Genomic DNA, 25,026 nt, shown 5'->3' on the forward strand with positions numbered 1-25,026 from the left:
GTACAGACAGCATCTTAATCCACACGTCACAATTGCTTTTTAAAAGCTTCAGATGATTTGTGTTCCAGAGAGATGCACGTGTGTTATCTCAGGAACGCCGTGGTTGTTACCAAACTCCTTTATTAACCATTCATGAGGGACACCGGTGCCAAGTGGAGCTCTGCGTGTCCACTCTGTGGGAGGACAGTAGGTGTCAATGTGGGGAGAAAAGAAAACGGACAAAGTACCGAAAAGGATTGTCGAGTTCAAACAAAACTGAGTGAGAGATTGTATCTCCGTTTGAATCTGCGGCTGCCTGATGGGATTGTTTTCTAGCATCAACGACGGATCGGCTAGAACCCATTTCAATTATAGTATAGATTTTTTTTTTTTAATAATTGAAGCATTAGAGAAACCACTTTGATTAAGTAGTTCCAACAAGAAGGAAGTAAACAGATGAGATAACGCCTGAGGAATCAATACTTTATATTGTCATCATGGACCCTCCCGCCGTCTCCGTGTCCAGGTTGGATCTGGATGTGGATCTTGGTTTTGCCCTCTTCTTCTTCTTCCTGCTCTGCTTCTTTTTGCTGGTGACCATTGTTCGCTGCGGTCAGATGGTGCTGGACCCGTACAGTAATATCTCTGTCGCCACGTACCAGGAGGCACAAACGGAGGAGTGATGGAGATACGTTTTAGCCTACTGTAAGACCATGTGTTCAGACGCCTGTTGGGATTACAAGAACAAGCATCGAGTGTGGTGGAAGATTTTGCACAGACAATCGTTAAGTAAGAAACAAAGGCTCTGAGTCAAGTATGTCTTTTCTCCGTTTATTTCCTTGCAAGGGAAAAAGGGTCACAACAGCTACGTGGTCAGTAGACTGTCAAGAACCTCCTTTTTCCTCCCAACACATCGAGGCAGTTCTTATACCTAAACTTAGATATCGGTGGCGTCAACAGAAACCGTTAACCATCTTGTTGAGTATCTACAGTCAGGATACTGGGAACATCTTATCCATGTAAGACACGTCAGCTCTTTGACCGTATCCTTGCTCTCCCAACATGCTAAAACAAAGGTGGTCATAGACATAACAAACACTTTGTTCAATCTCTACAGATATGACGCTGGAAACATCTAATCCAAGTGGGAGACATCAGTTCTTATGTCAGGGCCTTTGTGACCTAAGCACTTGCAACTAATAAACTGGTTATACGAATGAAGCATTTAAAAGGGTCACATATCATTTTCCCATTACACGAGCTAAAAAAGATTTCAGTCTGGTGGAGTTTGGTCTTAAACGTTCTCAACTTCTTTACAGTTTCGAGCTAATTTAATCCAAAGTTTGTACAAAAGGTCTACCAGCGGCATCCAACCACTGAAAGTGATGTAAGTATACTATGGAAATTTCAAAATATACCTTAAATGCCATAATAAACATTGTTGCCTGCAGGTCCACATATTGAAAGATTGCTATATTGAAAATCTAAATAAAGTACACGTGTAGTGTTTTGTTTAGCTCTACTGGTAATTAAACATGTGCATTTAATCAGATGTTCAATTTCCATACTTTCACAAAAGAGAGGCTGCGACAACCAGCCGCATTCTCCTTGTTTCATTCCAACACACAAACAAGATTTCTTGACACGCGCTGGAGGGAGGCAGACTAAGCATAATTTAATCATCATAACCGGATGTTTTTTCTGAACACCGTATTGATAAAGACATCTTTCTCCACACTAATAGTGCACATATGTTATTGGCTTTTTAACAATCTACATATAACGTAGAACAGGTGTTTTGCTCTTCGCCCCAAATTCTGACACACAATGTGTGGGATATTTTGCAAAAACTTTAATGCAAATAACTTGTTATTGAACAAATTAGATGAAGTGTGTTGGTAATTCAGTAGGCTTTGCTCCTAGTAAGCATTCATGAATGAATCAGCAGACAGGGATGCAGACATTGCACCCCTCAAATGGTGAGTACTGATTTACAGTAATGAAAACTAATGAACAGAAAAAATGCAAAAAAGTAAGTCAGTGATCTCTCCGAAACTCACCTTTTCCCCAGTTCCTCTGTCTTGAAAAAGTGACACTTTCATATTAAAATATGAATCATTATAAGCCGATAAGTTGCTAATTAACTCGTGGACATACCTCACTTGACTGCATTTTTCGAAATAGTTTAATTCGTAATTATGTAAGCCTTTTTACGTGTGTTAAAATAGGACAATCGAAAGATTACTGTCGCAATTGTTCAACGTAATTTCTTCTAAAAAAAAGCGCAAATCATGGATCAATAGTGTGGACCTTCTTTGAGTTAATATTCGATTAATCGGTTCGATTCCAGGCTGCCCCATGTTCCATGTCGAAGTGTCCCTGAGCAAGAAACCTAACCCCTAATTGCTCCCCGGTCAAAATGTGAAAAAGCCATGGGTTTAAAGTGTAATGTAAGTCGCTTTGAATAAAAGCGTCAGCTAAATGACCTGTAATGTAATGTAATGTAATATCATGTAGCGGAGTTCCATGTTTTTAAATACCTGGATAACGCGCATGGGCGGAGTTTTTGTCTCTCATTGAACCAAACAACGTGCCATCTCTCCGCCCCCTTCGGTTACCCTGGGATGCAATGCATGCACCTCCTATTGTGGCTAGCACTTAGCATTAGCTAGCTAACGTCACATTTACAAGCAGGCAGGATGGACATAGGCGATGGGTGAGTTTTTAGTGCTGTTTCTACATCATGTGTACCGCCCGTTGTGTTTGGGGCAACAATTCTAGAGGACACCATGCTGTTTTATTTTCAAAATACCTGCACCGATTAATGTTACTGAAGATATGACACTTTAGCCATGCTAGTGCTATGCTAACGGGCTAGCCTACTCTCACTTATAACAAGCTGCAGTTTGGTGTCTTTAGCTGGCCTGCCTTTAGGATTCAATTTAGAATCAGATAAAAGTGAATGTGGGTTGAATTTGCATCCGCGGGTTTATCGCGTGGTTTTTTTTAAACTGTCCCTTGTTGTGCTAACCAGAGACTGACGTTAGCAGGCAGTTATCTCTAGTCCCATTATGGTCCACGGTGACTTTTACACGTTGTTATTTTGAAGCCATATGCAAACACATTTGTACCAACGTCATCCCGCGATTGTTGTTCTGGTTGGTACATTTACCGTCTGAGTCTCTGTTCTTGGGAACCAAAGCTATAAATCGAAGCCAGGCAATCACAAGTGTGTAACGTCACACATGTGTCACCCCCTCCTCGGTAGATCTCAGTCTGCACTGGGGACTCCATCACACATGACCATGACGTGCTGTATCCTGACACCTCACAAATCAGGGATGCAGCAACGTCTACGCAAATATGGCATTCAACTCGGGTTGAGTCCTCATTAGGATGCTAACATAAGGTTATTAAATAAATGAGTGAGAAATCAAGTTAACGTATGTGTAGGTGTTTCAAACGATGTTTCCATGTCGTCATTCTGTCCCCCCCCCCCCCCTGCTTAGAATGGAGGTGGATGGCTGGGATTCTAATATGGAGCAAGAGCTGGGCATTTCTTTGGACGAGCTGAAGAAGTGGATCGATGAAGCAGTGGAGAAGAGTGAGATTGTGCAGAAGAAAAAGGCTCAGCTGACGGAGCTCAAGGAATGGGTGGAGCAGAAAGAAGAAGAGGAGGCGAGGACAGACATGCTCCTCAGCGATGCCAACAAGTATGTCAAGTACTCTTTTCCCAAAGTGTGTTTTGTTTTTGTGTTATTTTTTTACAGTTATGTGTAATAGTCTATAGGGGTTGAATACAGATACGGGTGTGAACATGTTAAAAAAACAAACAAATAAATTAGTTAACGACTGAAATAGTTTAGTAGTGATGCTCTGGACAGCATCAGAGCACATTGTCTTTTTGTCCTACACGCTCACATTTTTTCTCCTCAGGTCCATATTGGAGTGTGAGAAGCTCGTGAAGGAAACTTACCAGAAGAACGGTCTCGTTTACAAAGAGAGCAGCTCGGAGGATGAGGGGGGCGGAGGAGGCGTGCTGTCCTCTGAGGTCATCGAGATAGACGACGATGACGACGATGATGTCATTGCTGTCGGCTGTTGTGAGTCCTGCTCCTTTCAGTTACATTTACATTGCTACTTCGACGTAAAAAGCAATCCGGTTGTTAAATATCTTCTGTTCTGCTGGTTTCAGTGGTTCCTGCAAAGAAGCCGGTCACTCCCTGCAAAGATCCAGTGGTGAGAACGACACAAACGATCCGTAGTAACGCCGTGTTCTCAATTTTGTGATGTGGGCCGTCTGATTGAGGGAAGTTAAGATGTGTTTATATTTATTTGTATTTCGGTTTCCCGAGCAAACCCCTATGGAAGTGTATCGCTGCTCAGTGAACGTTTATGTTGTTTATTTACCAGTTAAATGAGGCCTCCTCAGTGCTACAGAAAACAACCCAGCAGTTGCAGAAGTTGGTCCAACTTGTCAGCAAGCCGTCACCTGGTGCGCCGTTGCTTCGATCTCCGTCACATCCTCCATCTCAGTCAGGCGAGCAACATATGTTTCCTTCGGTGATGCATGGTACCTGTGGGTGGGGGGTGTATTTGATGCTAACTGTGTGTGTGTGTGTGTGTGTGTGTCTCTCCCTACCCTGCTTCTTGCTTCAGTGCCAGCAGTGTTTGTATCCCAGGCTCAGTCTCAGTCCATGACGCAGCCGAACCCAAACGCAACAGAAGATGAGCTTCGAGTCGGGATGATGATTTTGGGAAAGAAACGCACCAAGACCTGGCACAGGGGTGCCCTTGTTACTATCAGCCCAGTCGGTGCGTTTGCCAGTATTTTCTCAATTATTTGTCGTTGTACTTATTCTGTGCTTAAGATCCGTTCTCTTTAATGCAACACACCCTCTGTCTGTATTCAGGAAATGGTATATTCAAGTATAAAGTGAAGTTTGATAAAGGAAAGAGTCTGCTTTCCGGAAATCACGTGGCTTTCGAGTACAACCCGACCCTGGAGATCCTGTATGTCGGCGCTCGCGTAGTCGCCAACTACAAGGACGGCAGCCTGGTGTGGCTCTATGCCGGGATAGTAGCAGAGATGCCCAACAACAAGAACCGGATGAGGTGGGGAAACAATGCTGATATTTTGTCAGTAATGTGTTACTTTTTTACAATGTCAGCGCTCATTGGTGGCTCAAACTTTATAATAGAGACACTTAGTATCACGCACAATTGGCAGGTACTGGTTTATTTAAGTGAATAAGTCTGATTGTTAATATCTTTTGTTGTATGTGTTTCAGGTTTTTGATTTTCTTTGATGACGGCTATGCTTCATACGTGACTCTACCTGACCTCCACCCAATTTGCAGACCGTGTAAGTGCTTATTTGGCCCTGTTCTCCTTCTTCCTTCTAATCTGAGCCCAGAAAAATTCTGCCTTTTACGCAGCAGGAACTTTTGTCGGCTAAATTCTCCATTAAATTGGGTTCATGAAACTGAGATTATTTTCCCAGTAAAGCGTACCTGGGAGGACATAGAGGACGCATCTTGTCGAGACTTCATTGAGGAGTACATCACTGCATATCCCAGCAGGCCTATGGTGCTGCTAAAGGTTGGGCAGATCATCAAGACCGAGTGGGAGGGAACTTGGTGGAAGAGCAAAGTGGAGGAGGTGGATGGCAGCTTGGTCAAGATCCTCTTTTTGGTACGTCGATGGTAAAAACATTCGCACAGGTCAACAGCTGTTGAAAGGTTCAGAAGAGAACCGCAAACTTTCTTTTTTTAATTTTTTTTTTTAAACCAGGATGACAAGAGAAGTGAGTGGATTTACAGAGGCTCCACCAGACTGGAGCCAATGTTCAACCTGAAGATGACCACCGCCAACACCCAGGAGAAGAAGTTGGCTGGCCAGCAGAGGTCGCGACCTAACATGGGTAACGTTACAGTCGTGCACTCTGGGGGGAAAAATTACAACTCTCGCGATTTGTTATGGTTCTTGTACAGTTGTGGGCAAAAGTTTACGTACACTTGTAAAGAACATAATGTCATGGCTCTCTTGAGACAAAGATAAGACCTTCTGGAGGAAAGTTCTGTGGTCAGACGAAGCAAAAATCGAGCTGTTTGGCCTTAATGCCCAGCAATATGTCTGGAGGAGAAACAGTGAGGCCTTTAACCCCGAGAACACTATGCCTACCGTCAAGCACGGCGGTGGTAGTATTATGTTGCCAATGGAACTAGTGCTTTACAAAGAGCAAATGGGATAATGAAGGAGGAGGATGATCTTCAAATCCTTCAAGTACCTTAAAATCATCAGCCTGAAGGTTGGGTCTTGGGCGGAGTTGGGTGTTCCCACAGGACAATGACCACAAACACACATCAAAAGTGGTAACAGAATGGCTAAATCAGGCTAGAATTAGGGTTTTCGAATGGCCTTCCCAAAGTCCTGACTTAAATCCCATTGAGAACATGTGGACAATGCTGAAGAAACAAGTCCATGTCAGAAAGCCATCAAATTTAACTGCACCCATTATTCAACGAGAAGCTTGCCAGAAGTCATAAAAGAACCAAACTTTCACTTTATCTGTTGTCCATTTTCAATCTTCCAGGGGTGATGAGGAGTAAAGGTCCAGTGGTTCAATACACCAGCGACGTACTTGTTGGATCATCTCCCGTCAAAGTGCAGCAAGGCTCACCCAGCCAGCCTCCACAGACACCACCACAGCAACAGCCGCAGCCCCAGCAACAACTGCAACTACAACAGCAGCAACAACAACAACAACAACAACAACTGCCACAACAACAGACGCGTCCTGAACCCCCACAGACCCAACAAGTCCAGCAAATCCAGCAGACGATTCCGCCTTCACAGCCTCCACGTGTTGAGTAAGTGGTGCTAACTGTAGCATTAATGCCACTAAAGGCCGTTGGTTCTTTACTGAGTGCGTTCTATCTCCTTGCTGTCTTCAAGCAATAAGCATCAGATGGCAAAGAAGAGTACTTCTCCATTTGTCGCAGGCGTGGGAGGCACACATGCCTCCAAAATCATGATGCAGTCGCTCTCTTCCACTCCCAGCGACCCCGCTAGGTGAGTCCCCCTTACAGGTCTCCTACGTGGCCACAAGGCATATTTGTATTAATATGCAGAAAGCATGAACTTAGCTGTTAGCTGACGTTAGCTGCATAAACTAGGCCTGAGGACCAAACTTTAGGAACGCCTGCCTGTGATTGGCAATGTGTGGACAGCCGGAGTCACTATAACCTTCACAACAGCTCTGCAGAAACCTATAAATGTCGTCACGGAGACAACATCTGTATCTAATACAGTCTATGGTTGTTACTTGTGACATAGAAAAAATGAATAGCGCTTTTGAAAGTAATCCCATTTTAGCAATTTGATGTTAACTCATCCTTTTCTCCGTTTTTTTTCTTTTGTGAATCCACAGTGCGAGAATTTTGAGTGGCCAAAGTCCTGCTTCCCCTGCCTTCACGCAGTCATACCCGAGACTTCCCCCCCTGGCTGCCGCACCGCCTCCCGTGAGCCAAGCCATGGCCACCATCCCGCGGCAGCCCTCGTACCGCGCCCCGACGGACCGCATCTTCTACCTGGCGCACACCTGTCAGCCCGCGTGTCTCAATCGCGTCCGACCTGCAAAGTCAGACATCCACCGGGGGAAGAACCCCCTGCTCACACCTTTACTGTACGATTTCAGACGCATGACGGGGCGACGAAAAGTCAACCGCAAGGTAGGAAGGAAGATCAGTGCAATGCGGTGAAAATGAGTCCAAACTTTCTCCGTTCCCTTCAAACATCCAGTTTTCCTTTAACATAATTAAAAACTGAATTGCACAACTCTTGTCTTCTCCATGTCCACCCCTCAGATGTCCTTTCACGTGATCTACAAGGCTCCGTGCGGGCTTTGCCTGCGCAACATGGCAGAGATCCAGTTCTACCTCTTCGAGACACGCTGTGACTTTATATTTTTAGAGATGTTCTGTCTGGACCCTTATGTGCTCGTGGACCGGCCATTCCAGCCGCAGAGGCCGTTCTATTACATTCACGACATCCCTGCTGGAAGAGAGGACATTCCGCTCTCCTGCGTCAACGAGATTGATTCCACTCCGCCTCCGAAAGTCGCTTACAGTAAGAATGCCCTCGATTTATTTACTAAGAGGGATAAATTGCGCTTGTGCCGGGATCAGACTATGAAGTGACCACTGATTTCATGCATCATAATATCCGTTTAGCTCAAGTTAATATGTGCAAGAAATAGTAAGAAACTTTTTGTGGCTCCAGAAGGAGTTTGGTAAAGTCTGATAAATTGCCTCACATGATTCAAGGTAAAGAGCGTATTCCTGAAGATGGCGTATACATCAACACCAGTTCGGACTTCCTGGTTGGATGTGATTGCACCGACGGCTGTCGCGACAAGTAAATAAAGTCGTTGTTCCTGCGTTATTTCACATTTCTCCCACCCTTTAATATTCTAAACACGTCTTTTGCGTACTTGTCACAGGTCTAAATGCTCTTGCCACCAGCTGACCCTTCAGGCCACAGGTTGCACACCAGGGGCTCAGATCAACACAAACGCTGGATTTTTGCACAAAAGATTAGAGGAGTGCCTCCCAACAGGGTCGGTGATTGTGCACAATCTACAGGAAGAGATACTTTTGAAAAGAATTGCCATTCTGGTCGTCTAATATCATCCTTCTGTTTTTGTCCCTCCACCCACCCCCCCGCTGAACTCTCTCAGGATCTACGAATGCAACAAACGGTGCAAATGCTGTGCCCAGATGTGCACCAACCGTTTGGTGCAACACGGCCTCCAGGTGCGCCTCCAGCTCTTCAAGACCCAGAACAAAGGCTGGGGTATCCGCTGTCTGGACGACGTGGCCAAGGGCTCTTTTGTCTGCATCTACGCTGGTGAGGAGGAACAGAGTTGTGAGATGTTACCGACACGCCTCGTGGAAATGCCGACGCCTTCATCCCGTTTATTACTTACTCCTCCCTGCCTTTCTGTTCCACTTCACCAGGCAAAATTTTGACCGACGACTTTGCGGACAGAGAAGGTCTAGAGATGGGGGACGAGTATTTTGCCAATCTGGACCACATAGAGAGCGTGGAGAACTTCAAGGAGGGCTACGAGAGCGAGGCTCACTGTTCCGACAGCGAGGGGAGCGGCGTGGACGTGTCCAGAATAAAAATCCAGCCATCTGCTTTAGTATCAGCTAACCCGGTTGGGAGGCCGCCCAAAAAGGGTGAGTCCAAATTTGATCTGCCTCCTCCACTCAATTTTTTTCCTGTGTTTTTATTTATTTCTGTATTTTTCATCCGTCAAAAGGACAAAGTTCAAGCTCATCAGGGGACAGCGAGGACGACGAAGACAAAGATTCAAAGAGCGAAGAGGAAAGTGACAGTTCGGACGACACGTTTGTGAAGGAAAGCAATTTCAGCACCAGCTCCGTGTGGAGGAGTTACACCACACGCGGTCAGGTCAAGGGCAACAAGGAAGGTGAGCATGAGGTGTGGGGGGGATTTTATTTAAACAAACGTTAGACATTTAAGGGATTACGCTGATACAACAGATTGATTGAATTATCCATTAGAAATTGAAGAAGAATTGAAGAAAATTAAGAACAATTTGATGAACAATTTTTATCCTTTTAAAATAAAAGTGAAAAATGCTTGTTATCATTTTTAAAAATTTGATTGTTTTACTTTTTAAATTTCTTTTCGCTTGAAATGAAACATGTTTTTGGACAGAATTAGCAAACCCAATACAGCTTTTGATCGGTAGTGTTTATAATAGAGTAAATGCCCAATCACTTTTTCTAAACAGATATTTTTTTTAATGGATATTTTAATCCATTTTGCATTTTGCACAATTGCATTCAATCCTTCTGCCGAGTGAGAGTGCCAAGTGTAAGTGAGTTAAAGGTGACATTTTGACAATGTTTCTGTCTTTCTCAACACGCCTCATGCTTTGTTTCCTCTGCATTGAAGCAGGGAATCTAAAAGGTGGGTTTGGAAGATTTTGGTTTTGTCTTTTAACACACGCCTTCTTTGTGCTCCAGGGAGTCAAGACAGTAAAGACGAAACGAGCGCGTTAGCCAGAGGAGCCGGGGACGATAAGCCCCCATCCATGCCAGAAGAGACGGGCAAAAGCAAAGTGGCTTCCTGGCTCACCAGCCAGGAGCTCAAGAAGGTGAGGGAGGAGGAGATGAAATCAGAATAACGTTTTGTGGATGTGCGCTCTGTGTGTGTTTTCTGTGTCTCACACATTCATCTACACACAATCTGGCTGTTTCAGCTAATTATAACTTTTATAATCTTTTGGAAGATTGATTTTAAATCATTATTATGATGATTGTCCAAAATTATCAATAACCCTCAATTGTCTATTTTCCATCGCAGGAGTCCGGAGACGGAAAGAGGTGTGTTGTTATGCTCGGATCACTTGTTTTTCCTGTTCTTAAACGGAACACTTTAGACACTTAAGATGAATTTTGTCTTTCTTTGCAGTCAAGTGAAGTCAGAAACGGGGAAGAAGCAGGAAGTGATGACTCTCTCCGATAGTGATGAGGTTCAGACCATCAGCTCTGGATCTGATGACAACAAGGAGAGAGAAAAAGTCACCCTGGGTGAGAAGAAAGGGGAGAGATGAACAAATACCGGACACTTACTTATTTACCGATGATGACTGCGTGGTTTTGAAGGTCTTCACCTCTTTTTGTCTCACTCCTGTTGCTGCTCTCCTGGTCCAGGTGTGACTAAGAAGCAGGTAGCAGTGAAATCCACGCGCGGCATCGCCCTGAAGGGCGGCCACGGGATGATGGTGAAAACCGGCACACTTGGAGGCGGGGGAGGGCCGGGAGGTCCGGGAGGGAAAACCGGACAGCAGGGTCAGCCTGGAGGAGGTGGAGAGAACACTCCCAAAAACACCCGATTGTTCTTTGACGGGGAAGAGTCCTGCTACATCATCGATGCCAAGTTGGAAGGAAACCTTGGGCGTTACCTGAATGTGAGTGTTTCACATGAAAGATCTCCACATGTTCCTGTGCTGATTGTTTTTATTTGATCGTATCTCCTCTTTGTATTACAGCACAGTTGTAGTCCCAACCTTTTCGTGCAGAATGTGTTTGTGGACACGCATGATTTGAGGTTTCCCTGGGTGGCGTTCTTTGCCAGCAAGTGAGTTCTGATGTCTGTCACGGATTATGGATTGTTGAAGTGACCCAACACGGTTATTTGATACCTGCATCACAATTTAAATCACAGTGTAGTATGTGATCTTTGGAGGTTAAATACGTCAATAGTCCACATTGTAAAGCCTATTTTTGTACAGTAATTAAGTATGTGATAAATTAATACTGTAAAAGGCTGACCTGCGTTAACGTGCACGTGCAAATGGAGAAATAGAGCCTAAAAGTTGTGACTGGAAGGTTTCCAGATTAATTATCATTATATTTAATTGCTTGAACTAAGTGTTAGTGTAAAGTTTGATGTAAGAACAAAACCGCAACCTTCCAATGATATTCCATCAAAAGAGTGAGCTTATTATCGTCCGTTTAGGTTCAGCATCAGCTTTACCGGAATTGGACTCCAGTTACTCTTCGGTCTCAACGTCTAGGAATAGGCGACCATTAATGCAGCACTCAATGCAGCACATTTACTTCTGACCTATTGATTGCTCTTATCCCTCAACGCTCGTGTCGTTGTGCAGGCGGATCCGTGCGGGCACAGAGCTGACCTGGGACTACAACTACGAGGTGGGCAGCGTGGAGGGGAAGGTGCTGCTCTGCTGCTGCGGGTCCACTGAGTGCAGAGGAAGACTACTGTGATCTGCAGCCATCGTTGACTTCACTGCCTTCACTGTATCCGTAGGAACCTCAGAGGATCCATTTTCCAGCACCATAACGTTTGAAGTTGAATTTTTGTCGTTTATTGCAGCTGTTTTGTTGTCTTTATTTTATATGAACGGGTTTCTCTGATTTGTCTTATTTTGTCCATGATGCTTTTTCTTTAAATGTGAATAAAATGCAGTTTTCTGCAATAAATCAAAGCTGATGCAGCCGTTCTTTTGTAAAACAAAAAAAAAACAAAAAAACAATTAGGCCATAAAAACGAGATAAACGGTACAATTTTAAGGTTGAATCAGTTTAATTATATGAAGAATTGTGAGAAATAAATCACTGTAAGAAAGCGCCAACATAGATATATCCTTCAAATAATATAATTAAAGCTACTAAAAATCCCGCTAAAGTTGCACACATTGTTTTTTTTCTCTAAATAAACAATTCTTAGACATCTTTTTTTCATGGTGGGATTTGACCAATCGGCGTTTCTACAATAAATGAGGCGACCATCTGCGTCTGCTTCCATCCTCTAAACCCGCTCCTCTTATTTAACGTTCCCAGCGACTTGATCGAGTTCTGCAACTTTCTACAATGTTTTATTACCCGACAGTTTTGCAGCGACATTCAGGATGTTTCTCTACAATCTGGTGAGTAAAAATAATATCTTGACTCTTTTAAATCGATAAAGCTGAGAGCTGGTGACGTCATAACGGCCTCTCGGGTGTTACATTACGTTATTAATGTTAAATCTTACTGGATTTGTCATCGATCATCAGTTTTAGATACTCTTGCTACTTCAACGCTGCCTTTTGTTAACGGAACGTTGGTCCGCAGTGTTTTTGACATTTTTGCTGAACGATTGTATTCCGTTAAAATCCTCATAAATGCGCACATCGTTCCTCAAATATGTCAAATATAAAATCACGCTCCGTTAAATGAAAGTTTATGCCACAGTCATCATTTTATGTGGTCAATCAAGTCCCCAATAAGTCGACAGACGTTTTTTAATAATGAACATAAAGGCTGATTGTTTTAAATGCACATGTGTTCCCAGATGTGTAGATTTTGCGAAAAAACTGCCCCGCGTGTAACGCACATTTTTATATTATATATTTAATTGTATAATCTAAGTTAACGTTAGATTCTCCATTATATAACGTTATTTAAAATATAACGTTCATACTTTTGGAGCACACACACTTAAAAAAAAAAGAATGCAGGAGTGCAGGTGCACAAAAAAAACAAATGTGTGTCCAGAGAGCTCAAGCAAAACAACCCGTTTAAGGCTTTGAAGTTGCCTTTTAAGACGGAAGCTTTGAAGATCACGTTAAGGTCAAAGGTTACATTATAAGAAAAGGAGGGGAAAGAAATGCGTGTATGGTTCTAGTAGAAATTATTGCTGAAACGAGCTTTACTCTTTATTCTTTTTTCTGAACATTCAAATAATGAAGCACGGTAGTAGATGGAGGTTTATTACATAAACATGATTCAGGAAAATGGCAACAAAGGATTTTCACAGGACTTAAATCACAGTTGGTACAGTTCAAAAGGTTATAAAATGCTGCGTGTCCGTCTCAGGCTCGTTGCTACAAAAGCCTTCAGAGTTCCCCGCCGGGATTTCTTAAAGGTCAACGTCAAGAGCACCTGGTGAGAAGTTATTTTTGTCACCGTCACGCATTCAGACTGAACTGTGAATCTGTCCGGTTGCAATAAAATCTACTGTCCGTGCAGTGATGACATCATGAACTACGTGCTGGAGCAGGTCGCGCCCCCCCGGCCCGGTCTGCCGCGGCCTCGCTTCTCCCTCTACCTCTCCTCCCAGCTCCAGTACGGCGTCGTGGTCGTCTTCCACCAGCAGTGTGTTATTTTCCTGGGTAAGAAGTGGTCGACGGACTGGAGGAGGCGGAGGTGCTCTGCTTCTTTTTAGACCTTTCCTTTTTTTTTTTACATTTGTACAAATATGATACAAATACAAATGTACATACAAGTGATGGATACATGATGGAAGCATCAGGAGAATAATTGGAAATTAAAAGAACTAAGCTCAGACTCGCACACGCGCGACCGTTTTTACACGGGATCTGTGTAATTCTACAGAATCTGTCTGTTTAAATGTGGGATTCTAATGCTATGAAATGCAAAATACGATTAACTCTTCCAGTCTTTAACAGCGGCTACTGTTTTTTGATGCGCTGCGATAAAAGGTTTTTGTTGTAAATGTGTAAACATGTCATAATAATATAATATAATATAATATATAACACCGTATCTGCAGACAAGTCCTGCATTTGACTAATTTCCTTGTTTCCACTCTCTCTGAAACCAACTTAAAATAACACGGGACGTGAAATGATGTCATTGCACTTTCCCTCGGTTCTACACACTAATAAGCAGTACGACTCGTGTCCTTCCAGAGGAACTTCAGACCGTTGTGGGCCAGCTGACCAAACAGAAAACCTGCCGGAAAATCGACATGGATGGAGACAGCAGGTGAGGGTTAGAGGTTGTTCACACATTTTAAGTTTGACTTCCCTTAAAAACCCAGTTGTCTCCCCGCCGGGCCTCCCTTTGACCCTCAGACCAGCTGTTGACGCTGCTGACGCCCTGTCTCTCCGGGAGGAGGCAGAAGGAGCTCCTGACCCGTTATTCGGAGTGATGTACATGCAGGAGCCCGTCCCCAGTCCCAACACACTGTTACAGGTGACCAGAATACCCAGACAACGAGGGCGATTTAACACGCAGGCAACGCTTTGATGAGACGTTTGTGCTCTTCTGTCTTGGAGATGAGTCGAGAGTACCTGAGAGACTCGTCTCCTCAGCATCCGGAGATGAGTCCGACTCCAAGTGCTGCTGCGGTAGAGAGCGGTAAGGGTGACTCGATGGGCTGCGATGACATGAAAATACTGATCTCTTCCGGGCCGTTGGATCAACGCAGGTCCGGGAAACAAAACAAATTTGACATGCGGTAGAATTCGAATCATCAAATGTGTGTAAATGAGCGGCGTTTCGGTAGGAAAGGAAGCGGAGACGCCTTTTGTCTGCACGCGCTGCCGTGACACAGAGCAACTTCAAAATCAGCGTGACTTGCTGGAAAAACCATTGAAAGGGAATACTCAAAGTCTGTCCTGTTCGTTTTTTTCATTACTAGCATTAATGAAATGTCGGCTGTGCAAAAACATGAATGGTACAATGCAGCTGATTGCACGTAGCGAGATGCACAGAAATACCATCAGGTCACAGGAGCAGGCGGGGCTCGGATTGTAAATAATCCAGAGCAGCAGACAGACGGTGAAAGGCCAGTTCCTGTAGAGGTCGGGGGTTACGGCAGCGCTGAGCGCCGCTCAACAACGTCCTCCTGATTGGAGGAGAAGTGTGACGTAGCTGCAGGAGGAGGCAGCTCCATCAGCTGTGTCCTCTCCTGCTGTTTGTGTAGTTGTTGTAGAAACGCTGTCTTCATGGTATGTCCCCCACATTTGCCGCAGGCATAACTGCGTCTCCGGACAGCATCACTCTGAGAGAGGCGGAGCCCGACGCCATCCCGCTCGCGGAGGTACGACCTTCGGAGGAAACACACTTCAGTGTCCTGCTGGTCATTGCTGGCGTTCATGCCTTGTCTCCCTTCTTCTTCTCCCCCGCTAGTTTGAGGGCGAGGAGCTCATCGATCATCATCCAGACACCCTCGACTTGCTCATGGCCCAAACAGATGACTTTCCGGAAGGTCAGTGGCAAAAAAAAACTGGAGCTCCATTTTTGAGAGAGAGAGAGAGACAAGCGAAGAACTCATCTCATTGTCGTTGTTGCCGTAATCTGTAATCCCAAAGAGGGTTTCGAGATGCAGAGAGGGGAAGTGACACCGGGAGACCAAGAGAGGGAGACGGAGAAGGGCCGAAGAGACAAAGCCCCGGAGAGAGACGGAGCGAAAGAGCTCCCAGGGTCCCCTGTAGAGTAAATGGTCCCCACGCACACGGACGCATCAGCACAAACACACACGGATCCTCACAGGCGTCTCTACTTGTGTCAGATCACAGCCCACCACGTCTTCTAGCGAGGACGCCATCCCGACGGCTCAGGAGGAGTCCAACCTACCCGGGGAGAAGCCTGGACGCCCATCGGACCAGGTCACCCCCGTCTCCGGGGCCGCCGTCCCGTCCCGAGGATCGCCGCCGCCGTCAGAGGTGCAAGCAGAGATGTTCAGGCAGCAGTTACAAGAAATCGTGAGAATACCACGTTGGACCAATGTGGTATTCTCACGCTTTTGGGGAGAAAGCGTGAGAATACAACGTACCTTTTGCAACTCGGTCACGTGACTATCAAGTTTCCCTCAGCTTTAAAAAAAAAAAAGGCGAACTGTCGGTCTATTATCTGTGAAAAACACAATATTTTAAGAAAGCATCAGCATTTGTATGCATTTCGATGGCATTTCTAGAAGTATGAGTTATATTTTGATAATCTTCTATCAGAGAATGTAGAAGACCTTCCGTTTATTAGTTTCTAGTGACGTAGTTGCAAGGCAATGTAAAGGAATGGGCAAAAATAAAAACGTAGTATTATCACGATTTTGCGGAGAATGCGTGAGAATACACGTTGGTCCAACGTAGCTAATGCCTAACACTATTACACGTTTTGCTGTGAGACCGGGTTGGCAGTTACACATGTTGATGACTTGATTAAAACTGCAAATCTAATCTAATCTAATCTTACTTCTCACACCCCTCCAATTGCCAGGATGAGCCTCCTGTAAAGGTGAGGGCGAAGAGGAGGAGGCAGCTGATCTTCTTCGACTCGGAGACGCAGATCAACCCGGAGGTGCTGCAGCAGCAGATCAACGACCCTCTGATTGAGACCGCACCACCGCTTTACCCCCCGTCGCCTTCCCACGCGATGCCCTCTCCCACTGAGCTCTTCAACAGTCCCTGCAGCGGTGAGGAACCCACCTGGGGGGCAAACACAGGTTTCCTTTTACACTGTGTGTGCGGAACAACAGCCCGTGTTGCAAAGATTTCCTTTATTTTCTTTCCCCATTGACAGATCTACTGCGACTTCAAAAATATTTGACTATTATATATTTAAAAAACCTTTTAATGAATGAATACACCTCAAAGCCTTCCCCCCCCCCCCTGCAGTCTTGCCTGTACCGGCGCTGTTTCTATGGAGACGGGCCGCAAACATCCACCCTGCCTCAGGCGCGGACCTCCGGGTTGGGGAGCGGGAGGCAGAGTCCAGCGGTTCTGAAAAGGAAAGAGATCCAGAGATGATCCAGATGCTGAGAGCTGAGGCACTCAAGGGGAAGGAGGTGTGGAGGCCACGTTTGTTTGTTTGTTTGTTTGCTTTTTTGTGCCGGGAGAAGATGGAGAAATGTCCAAGCATAAACGAATGACTGATTGTGTGTGTGTGTGTGTGTGTGTGTGTGTGTGTGTGTGTGTGTGTGTGTGTGTGTGTGTGTTTGTGTGAACGCAGGTCCCCCGAGATGTGGCCGAACCAGTATTATTTAACATTTCAGGTACACCATCACACTCTTTGGTGGACTGTGAGTCCAAACCAAACCAGCTAGTTTGTGTTAAACTGTGGGGGAAGTGGTTCTCCTCAATGTCTCCACTGTGCTATTCTTAGTCTGCCCTGAGGTTAAGTTGAAGTCAGAGGTCGGAGATGGGCATGTATCACTTATGGTTAAGGGGAACAAATATAAGCCCATGCAATGTCCTCAGATGTGTGTGTGTGTGTGGTGTGTGTGCTTGTCCAGAGCATGGCTCGCTGCTGCTGGAGGCCTCCGACCAAAGGGAGACGTCTCGAGAGATCTCCCCCATGTACGCATCGGAGAAAGAAGGGTGGGTGGCTCCACAGAGCACAGTAAAGACACCTTAAGGCGTGTACGTGTGCAGAGGCTCATGCGCAGACGTGTGCGTGTGTGCAGCTCCACTATCTCCAGGTCTGCTTCTGCACTGCGGGACATCCCAGAGGCGATGGACGAGTTGCCGGGGATCGCCGCAGCCGAGGCTTCTGGGTAACGATGACGCCGCTGCCACTGTGACTGGCCTGTAAACACTCAGCATCTCGAACGCGTTTTTTGTGCGTGCGTTTTCCTTTGCGCGTTAAGGCCGCTGCCGGATTTTCCCATGCATGAAATGGCACCTGTGGGGTTCTGGTCTCTTGTGCCGCCGGACGCCGACCGCAGGACCGTCAGCAACTCCTTTCAGAGGCTCCTGGGTAAGGAAAGGTTTATGTGACCATCCGATCCTCCCATTGCACGTGTGGAAACTGGGGTAATGTGGTCAGCATTGACAGTGGAGGGAAGCCTGCAGGCCATAATTCTGTGTGAGATCTTTGAGATGCGGCGTATGGAGAGACCGAAACACAATAACAATTGGATTTAAAATGAAAATATTTTTGAGGATTTCTTATTAAATATATATGAATACCACTTGTATTTGCGGTGAAAGTCCGATGTTGCTCATGTACTGTGTTTGCGTCTCGTCCGCAGAGGCGTTATCGGCCAGGCGTTTGCGGGTGGAGCAGGACGAGCCTTACGGGGACATGCTGATATTCCCTGGAACCAACTACGAAGATGTGCATGTGACCATCTGAGCCCCCCCCCCTCCCACCCAGGTCTCCGAACAGAAAACCATCGCCTCACCGTTCAGTCTGATAGGAGGTCATTTCTGCTTCCCCCAGTTCACTTCGTCAGAGCAAAAAGAAATCGTGATTTAAACAATGTGACAACAATGAAAACGATGAGTCAGTGGGTCAAAATGTTCTAACTGATCACTTCACAATTCTTTTTAATGGTGTTTTGTTCAAACGCGTTTGAAATGATTTCTGTTTTTAATACTTTTTGCCTGCAACTTCCTATGAACTCTCCAATAAAATCTTGATATGAGCTGTCGGTTGTTTCTGTCCCGAGGGAATGCCCCCCCCCCCCCCAGTGTATCAGAAGGTTAGCGCGACAGGTGTGGGCAGGTTAAGGTGCAGGGAGGAGAGTAAGTAAGATGAGTGAAACTGGATCTCTGCCACCCTTCACCACATCTTGATTCTCCTCAGAAGACTTTCTCGGGGGGTTGTGACCAAAGTTTATTCTTAGCTCCGGTCTCAGCTCTCTCGTTCTCACCCTCCTCCCGATCTGTCTCCTCGTCTCATTGCTGTCCGTCGCTTTCTCTTTGTCGTTCTTTTTGGCTTCTGTTTGATTTTTATTTAAATTCCTGTAAAGCTACAGTATTTCTCCCCACCTTCCCTTCTGGTTTCCGTTGACGACCTCGCGAGCCATTTTTTTCCTTTTGCCACAACTTCCAAGTTGCCGTTGCTTTAATATCGCCTTGCTCCCGGTCGTCCAGCCGTCCTGCTCCACCTGCCCCTCTCCTTCACCTCATCGCGTCACCTCCATCCTCCTCCGCTGAAGCGCTTTGCTTCTCCATCATGGGGAAGACAGAACTGTGCTCCGTCTATAAGGGTTTTCTGGACTGTATCTGTCTGTGCCGCCCTGTGAGTATCTCTACATCCTCACTCATATAATTCCAACAATCACCTCTGACTAAAGGTTGACATTTGACATTAAATCACTTGCTCAATGTGGTGAAGTTCAATTCGTAGTTTTGTCCTCCGGCTCCACATATCGTGTGTGTGTGTGTTTACATGACTTTGTGTACGGTCTGTTCCGTGGCCCATGCCCTGCAGCGAGTGTCTCCTCAGCACACTTCTGATATTAATAACAGTCTCAGAATGCGGATGGAAATAGAGCCTCAGCTCCTCCGAAGAGGCCAGAAGCCATTTGACTTCACTTGTTAACCTCCTATGGAAGAAACTCATGTCATCGGGATCAAACTCGCTGCAGAAGCTTGCAATCTTTTTCTTTTTTGCCATTTTGAAGCTCTACGTGAAACTAAGCAACCCTTTCCTGCAGAGGGTTTTTTTCCATGTTTGAATGCATCAGTCCTAACCAGAGGTAAACCCACCTGCTGACCATTTGCCCTTTAAGACCCACAGATCAGATCACTCATGTCGTCTCGGCCTTTAAGCCGGTTTGTGGCGAAAGGCACGGATGCCGCTTGATCTCCACCCAGATTCCTCTTGATTCTTCTGCTCCGCCGGTCATCAATGTGCTTTTTTGCCTCCAGCGAAGCAGCAGTGAGGCTGCAGGCGATGACGGGAGGGACACGGAAAGCGGCCATCTGATCTACAAAAGTGGGGACGTCCTCGAAGACAGATGTAGGTATCGGTTGTAAAGCGTTGCCAGCTTTTTTTTTTTTTTTACAGCTTCCATTTCATCTCAAACTCTCCCACAGACGAGATAATCAACACGCTCGGTGAGGGAACCTTCGGGAAGGTGGTGCAATGCTCGGACCTCAGCAGGTACTTTGCTGCATCTAATAATCTAAGTTGTGTTCAAGGCTCTAAACGACTGTGTTTTAACACACAGAGGAGGAGGCCGAATCGCTCTGAAGATCATTAGGAACTTGGAGAAATACAGACAAGCGGCCAAACTGGAAATCAACGTTTTGGAGAAGATCGGCACCAGCGATCCAGACAACCGACAGTAAGACGTTTGTCTTTAAGACTCTTTTGTGTACGTTTGGTCGTGACTTCTTGTGTTTGTTGCTTTGCTTCTTCTCTGTTCCTTTGCACGGGACACTGAGTTACCGTTCTGCACCAAACAGTCACCACCATCTTCCTTTGCCATCAGTCACTGTGTGCAGATGCTGGACTGGTTCAACCACTGCGGCCACATGTGCATCTGTTTTGAGCTGCTGTCTCTCAGCACCTTCGACTTCTTGAAAGCAAACAACTTCCTGCCTTATTCCATTAACCAGATCCGACACATGGCCCGCCAGATCTGCCACGCTGTCGGCTGTGAGTCCAACGTCCTACTTTGCTTTTTCTCTTGTTCTTCAGGACCCTTGTCAGTGATAACGACTATCCAGTGTGAGAGAGAACAAGCCTTGTAGATGTTTAGAGGGGGACTGAAGACTGATTCTTCATGCAGATTAAAAGAAAAACACAAAGGGATAATTCTAGATTTTTTGTTTCATTTGATTTGTCTATTTTTTGTCTACAAATCCGTCAAAGTTTGACCGTCAAACGAATGAAAAACTCTACCAGACGAGGGCGTTGGCTCCCCCCATGATGCATCGCCCTCCTCCCTCTGTCTCCACTGCAGTTCTCCATGACAACAAGCTGACTCACACCGACCTGAAGCCTGAAAACATCCTCTTTGTCAACTCGGACTACTCCCTCATATACAACGCTGAGAAGGTAAACAACTGCAGGCAGGAAGCTGAGAACTTTGGAGGTAAAAGAAAGACGAACCTGCGATCAAAGGGGTTCAGACACAGATAGTTTTTTTCTGAGCTGAGTGCAATGTGTTGTTTTATTCTCTGTATGAGGCAGACAGGACATCATCACAAAGCCTTTAATAATAAAAAAACAGCTTAGTCAAACTTATTTCAGTTACCGATGTTTACTGTATATGGATATGTATATCAGTATATATATAGATATTTTACCAAATGTAAGCCCCAAAATATATATATACAAAATACCAAAAAATATCCTTCATCTCATGTCAACGCAAACACTTATACTCAAATTCTTCACAACTTTACACATAAACAAACAAACAAATAGCTGATTTCAAAGGTTAACGGCACAGTGAAGTATAACATCTAATCTGATCTAATTGGTGTTTTCATTGTTCATGGGTTTGCATTTTACTGAGCATCCGACTGAACACCAGTGGGTTTATATTACGTTTTATCTCCAAGTAAAGTGTATCTGGCCAAAAGTCTTGTTTCCTTTCTGTCTTCCTTCAGAAGTGCAACGAGCGGAGAATAAACGACACCACGGTGCGGCTCGTTGACTTTGGCAGCGCCACCTTTGACCACGAACACCACTCGACCGTCATCTCCACACGTCACTACCGAGCTCCAGAGGTCGTACTGGGTGAGATGTGTTGATTACGACCAGGGAGCAACCAGCAGCTGTCAGTGCTGTTCATTTGTGTTGAAGGCTCCGTCCCTCCTCTCCCTCTCACAGAGTTGGGTTGGAGTCACCCATGTGACGTGTGGAGCATCGGATGCATCCTGTTTGAATACTACCAAGGCTTCACGCTGTACCAGGTCACATGTGGGATTAAACTATGGGGCGCCGTTTGTAAAATGTCGCACGTTCTAAAATCCTGCGCAGTTTTGCTACGTTTAGCATTTCATATGAACAAAAAAGCATGTAAATTCATGCAATGACTTTTATAATATAAATAATATAAATGTTAAATCTCAATATAAATGTTATACTAAATACAAATGCTGAATGTAAATATAAATGTAAATGTTAAATGTTATATCTAAATGTTAAATCTAAATCTAAATGTTAAATGTTATATCTAACGTGGACAGTATGTGGCCCCCTACCTAAAATCAGTTTGACACCCCCGCTCTATAACAAGAGCTAATTCATCCGGACTTGCCAGCTTGTCTTGCCGCGGCGTGAATTACCGTAAATATTGTAATGTTTAGTCGTCAAGTCTGATATGTAGAGTGAACATTTAACGTTTAGATCTACATTTAACATTTATATTTACATTTAACATTTACATTTAACATTACATTTACATTTAAATTATTTAACAACGTTGTGTTACTGCCAAACATTATCCTTGGAAAAGTTATTGCATGAATTTACATGAATTTCTCTCTAAATGTTTGAAAAAGTAACATATGAATATTGTCGTGGTTTTTTGTTAATATGAAATGCTAAATGTAGCAAAACTGCGCAGGATTTTAGAACGTGTGACATTTTACAAACGGCGCCCCATATTAAACTGGTTCAATCGGAGTACGGTGAAAGTAGCACAGTTGTGATTGATTTTGTCAACGTGAACTCTGCGTCTAGACTCACGACAATAAGGAGCACCTTGCTATGATGGAGAGGGTGCAGGGAGCGGTTCCTCAGAGAATGATCCAGAGAAGCAGGTAACACACATCAACACAGAAACACGCCACGACGCACGACAAACAAAACGTTGTTCTTTTCCTCGCAGGAAGCAGAAGTATTTCCAGCACGGGGGCCTCGACTGGAATGAGTACTCCAAGGCCGGACGCTACGTGAAGGCCAAGTGCAAACCGCTGAGGGCAAGTGCGACGCCGCAGACTCGTAAACACGTGCCGCGTTAGCTCCCCACGACCAACTCCTTCCTCTCCGTCCTTCTTTCAGGAGTACTTGTTGTCCCGTGGAACGGAGCACCAGCAGTTGTTCCACCTCTTGGAGAGAATGCTGGAGTACGAGCCCTCCGCGCGCATCTCCCTGTCCTCTGCCCTGGGTCACCCCTTCGTCCTGCCTCCTCATCCGCCAGGGAGGAGTCACGCCTGGAGGCACAGCTGTGATATGAACAGATGAGACCCTGAGTGGTCACTTGACCCTGTGTGGACAATACCAATCTGTTTGCAAGTATTTCTAAACAGGATTCTACATTACATCAGTGGTGAGTCATTGAAAGAAGGGATGCATACGTTTACTATTTCTTTGTTTGTTATGTGCACAATTTGTAAAGTTGAGGAAATACGAGAAGAGTCTTTGTTAGTAGACATTAGTAGACATTCTTGCGGGGGGGCAGGAATATTACCTCAAAGCGGTCGGGTTGTGGTTAAAGGTGAAGAACAAAAGGGAGGATTTGGACTTCTATAAGCAGCTCAGTGGAGTCGACTTATTGGACAGGTGTTTGTGGGGAAGCTGGCGGTGAATGGGGTCGAGGTGGGTCATTTTAAATTGTACATTGAAAAAACAGCAGATCGCAGCAGAGAAAGAAATATTGGTTGCACTCAATCAGCGGCCTGTTTCCAGAAACAGCAGACAGAACAAAACTGTTATTGATTTGAAGGTGTGTTTCTGAACCCTGAATGCCCTCTTTTATCTCTGGTTTTGGTCGCCACCAATTTCTGAGGGAAATAAAATATGTCTTAAGGATGCTAAATGCTCCACCAAGTTCACCTCCGTCTATCGCCGGGTGCTCAGCAGGTAGCTCACAGTCAGCTTAAAAATAAAGCTGAAACTTAACAGAGCCGAGGGGATATAGCATATTATATACTGTATGTATATATAATGATCAAAGCTGAGTGAGTATGATTTATATGTTTTAATTAATGTGTGATATCAACTTCTTTTGGCAGATCGTTAAAAGTTGCGTTACTCTTTGATTGATTAAAAAAGTATACTGTGTTAGCTCTGGAATCAGTCTTCAATAATATGAAATAACACAAAATCACACTCACTGTAAATTTGGATGAAATGAAGAAAGTCTGTATCTGGTGATACAGGCGGCACTTCTGCCTTCTAGAGCCTCTACAGCGACGACTGACATCCATTTAAACAAAGATGTATTTCGAAATGCTATGTTCACATAGCAAAGGAGTGATGGTTTTACAAAATGCCATTGCTCATCAAAAATGAGGTTGAGTAGGTTAATAATTATTTGGTTTTGTTGCTCTGATTTTATAAAAATAATCCACAAATATAATAAATATAAGAATATTAATTTGTCTTTTGTACGATTGTTAATGTGCTCAACCTCGCTTCTCTGGGGAAATACTGTTGACATAAGTGAGCTGATCCCAGATCTGTCGTTGAACGTGAGCTTCAGGAGGCGGGGCTTGTCTTGGGGATCTTGTTAAAGCCTTAAATTCTCCTCACCTGTCAGAGGTCAAAGAGGTCAAAGCGGCAGAGGGAACGAGGTCATATAAGTGGGTTGGTTGAAGAGTTTAGAGGCTGTGTGAGTCCCAAGTATGGCACAGAACTCACCGAGGGAAGACTTTCAGATGCTTTCTAACGCAGAAAACAACACCCTCCATTTTAACATTCATTAGCTTCATGTAAAGATAATAAATAAACTATTCGACGCACTATTTTGTAGTTTGTAAGCAGATTTAAATCTTTAATTTCAAGGAATGTACGTGTAACAATTCAAATTGTCTTCACAGGGAAGTTGTTAATGTCTGTTTGACTGGTTATAACTACGTTATAGTGGCTAAACACAAAGCTGAAAAAGCCAAAGCCAAATCTCTCCGTACCTTAAGGAGAACAACAAACATTAACAAACTTAAGAAAAGAAAAATAGTTTTTTTCTGGTTTGTTATTTTTGTGTGCATTTTTCTAAATATATAAATATTTAGAAAAATGCAAATATTTTCTATCAATGACCTCATTGTCGCTTTATTTTAATAGTTAA

General features: G+C 44.7%; 3 protein-coding genes across 5 annotated transcripts; all 3 read left to right on the top strand.

The window, feature by feature from the left end:
- The first annotated feature begins 2,349 nt into the window (after positions 1–2,349).
- Positions 2,350–12,028, top strand: setdb1b (SET domain bifurcated histone lysine methyltransferase 1b). Of its 3 annotated transcripts, none has more exons than XM_040164596.2 (25): positions 2,350–2,695; positions 3,489–3,692; positions 3,916–4,082; positions 4,175–4,218; positions 4,393–4,519; positions 4,639–4,794; positions 4,893–5,094; positions 5,271–5,344; positions 5,483–5,673; positions 5,773–5,902; positions 6,575–6,851; positions 6,937–7,053; positions 7,412–7,712; positions 7,848–8,109; positions 8,307–8,397; positions 8,483–8,599; positions 8,720–8,889; positions 9,000–9,224; positions 9,308–9,478; positions 10,041–10,171; positions 10,381–10,400; positions 10,489–10,607; positions 10,731–10,987; positions 11,069–11,157; positions 11,690–12,028. In XM_040164596.2, exons 1-25 carry the CDS (start codon positions 2,679–2,681, stop codon positions 11,805–11,807), a joined length of 3,777 nt encoding a protein of 1,258 aa, XP_040020530.2. In that variant the 5' UTR covers positions 2,350–2,678; the 3' UTR covers positions 11,808–12,028. The 3 variants fall into 3 exon arrangements, with proteins under 3 accessions (XP_040020530.2, XP_040020531.2, XP_040020532.2); XM_040164597.2 differs by having other exon boundaries at positions 4,648–4,794; XM_040164598.2 differs by lacking the exon at positions 2,350–2,695 and adding an exon at positions 3,248–3,388.
- A 4,923-nt stretch (positions 12,029–16,951) lies between these two features.
- Positions 16,952–18,695, top strand: LOC120810050 (uncharacterized). Its single transcript, XM_040164266.2, has 6 exons — positions 16,952–17,115; positions 17,280–17,322; positions 17,563–17,647; positions 17,734–17,823; positions 17,917–18,026; positions 18,301–18,695. The coding sequence occupies exons 1-6, from the start codon at positions 17,074–17,076 to the stop codon at positions 18,402–18,404; spliced, it is 474 nt and encodes a 157-aa protein (XP_040020200.2). The 5' UTR covers positions 16,952–17,073; the 3' UTR covers positions 18,405–18,695.
- A 211-nt stretch (positions 18,696–18,906) lies between these two features.
- On the top strand, positions 18,907–24,336 carry clk2b (CDC-like kinase 2b). The gene is made up of 11 exons (XM_040165639.2): positions 18,907–19,295; positions 19,928–20,018; positions 20,096–20,162; positions 20,230–20,346; positions 20,494–20,660; positions 20,968–21,062; positions 21,620–21,749; positions 21,843–21,925; positions 22,698–22,777; positions 22,846–22,936; positions 23,019–24,336. The coding sequence occupies exons 1-11, from the start codon at positions 19,230–19,232 to the stop codon at positions 23,199–23,201; spliced, it is 1,170 nt and encodes a 389-aa protein (XP_040021573.2). The 5' UTR covers positions 18,907–19,229; the 3' UTR covers positions 23,202–24,336.
- The last annotated feature ends 690 nt before the right edge of the window (positions 24,337–25,026 follow it).

The sequence above is a fragment of the Gasterosteus aculeatus genome, chromosome 20 (genome assembly GCF_964276395.1).
Source record: "Gasterosteus aculeatus chromosome 20, fGasAcu3.hap1.1, whole genome shotgun sequence".
NCBI classification, from domain to species: Eukaryota; Metazoa; Chordata; class Actinopteri; order Perciformes; family Gasterosteidae; genus Gasterosteus; species Gasterosteus aculeatus.

What these genes read in the sequence shown, in the direction of transcription:
- setdb1b (XM_040164596.2), top strand. An exon ending in TCACAGCCTCCACGTGTTGA is followed by an intron (nt 6,852 to 6,936) that starts GTAAGTGGTGCT and finishes GCTGTCTTCAAG; the next exon opens with CAATAAGCATCAGATGGCAA. An exon ending in GGTCAAGGGCAACAAGGAAG is followed by an intron (nt 9,479 to 10,040) that starts GTGAGCATGAGG and finishes TTTGTGCTCCAG; the next exon opens with GGAGTCAAGACAGTAAAGAC.
- clk2b (XM_040165639.2), top strand. Translation starts at nt 19,230, where the DNA reads ATGGGGAAGACAGAACTGTGCTCCGTCTATAAGGGTTTTCTGGACTGT. An exon ending in AGCTCCAGAGGTCGTACTGG is followed by an intron (nt 21,750 to 21,842) that starts GTGAGATGTGTT and finishes TCCCTCTCACAG; the next exon opens with AGTTGGGTTGGAGTCACCCA. An exon ending in CCAAGTGCAAACCGCTGAGG is followed by an intron (nt 22,937 to 23,018) that starts GCAAGTGCGACG and finishes TCCTTCTTTCAG; the next exon opens with GAGTACTTGTTGTCCCGTGG.
- LOC120810050 (XM_040164266.2), top strand. Translation starts at nt 17,074, where the DNA reads ATGATCCAGATGCTGAGAGCTGAGGCACTCAAGGGGAAGGAG. An exon ending in TACGCATCGGAGAAAGAAGG is followed by an intron (nt 17,648 to 17,733) that starts GTGGGTGGCTCC and finishes GCGTGTGTGCAG; the next exon opens with CTCCACTATCTCCAGGTCTG. An exon ending in GCCGCAGCCGAGGCTTCTGG is followed by an intron (nt 17,824 to 17,916) that starts GTAACGATGACG and finishes TTGCGCGTTAAG; the next exon opens with GCCGCTGCCGGATTTTCCCA.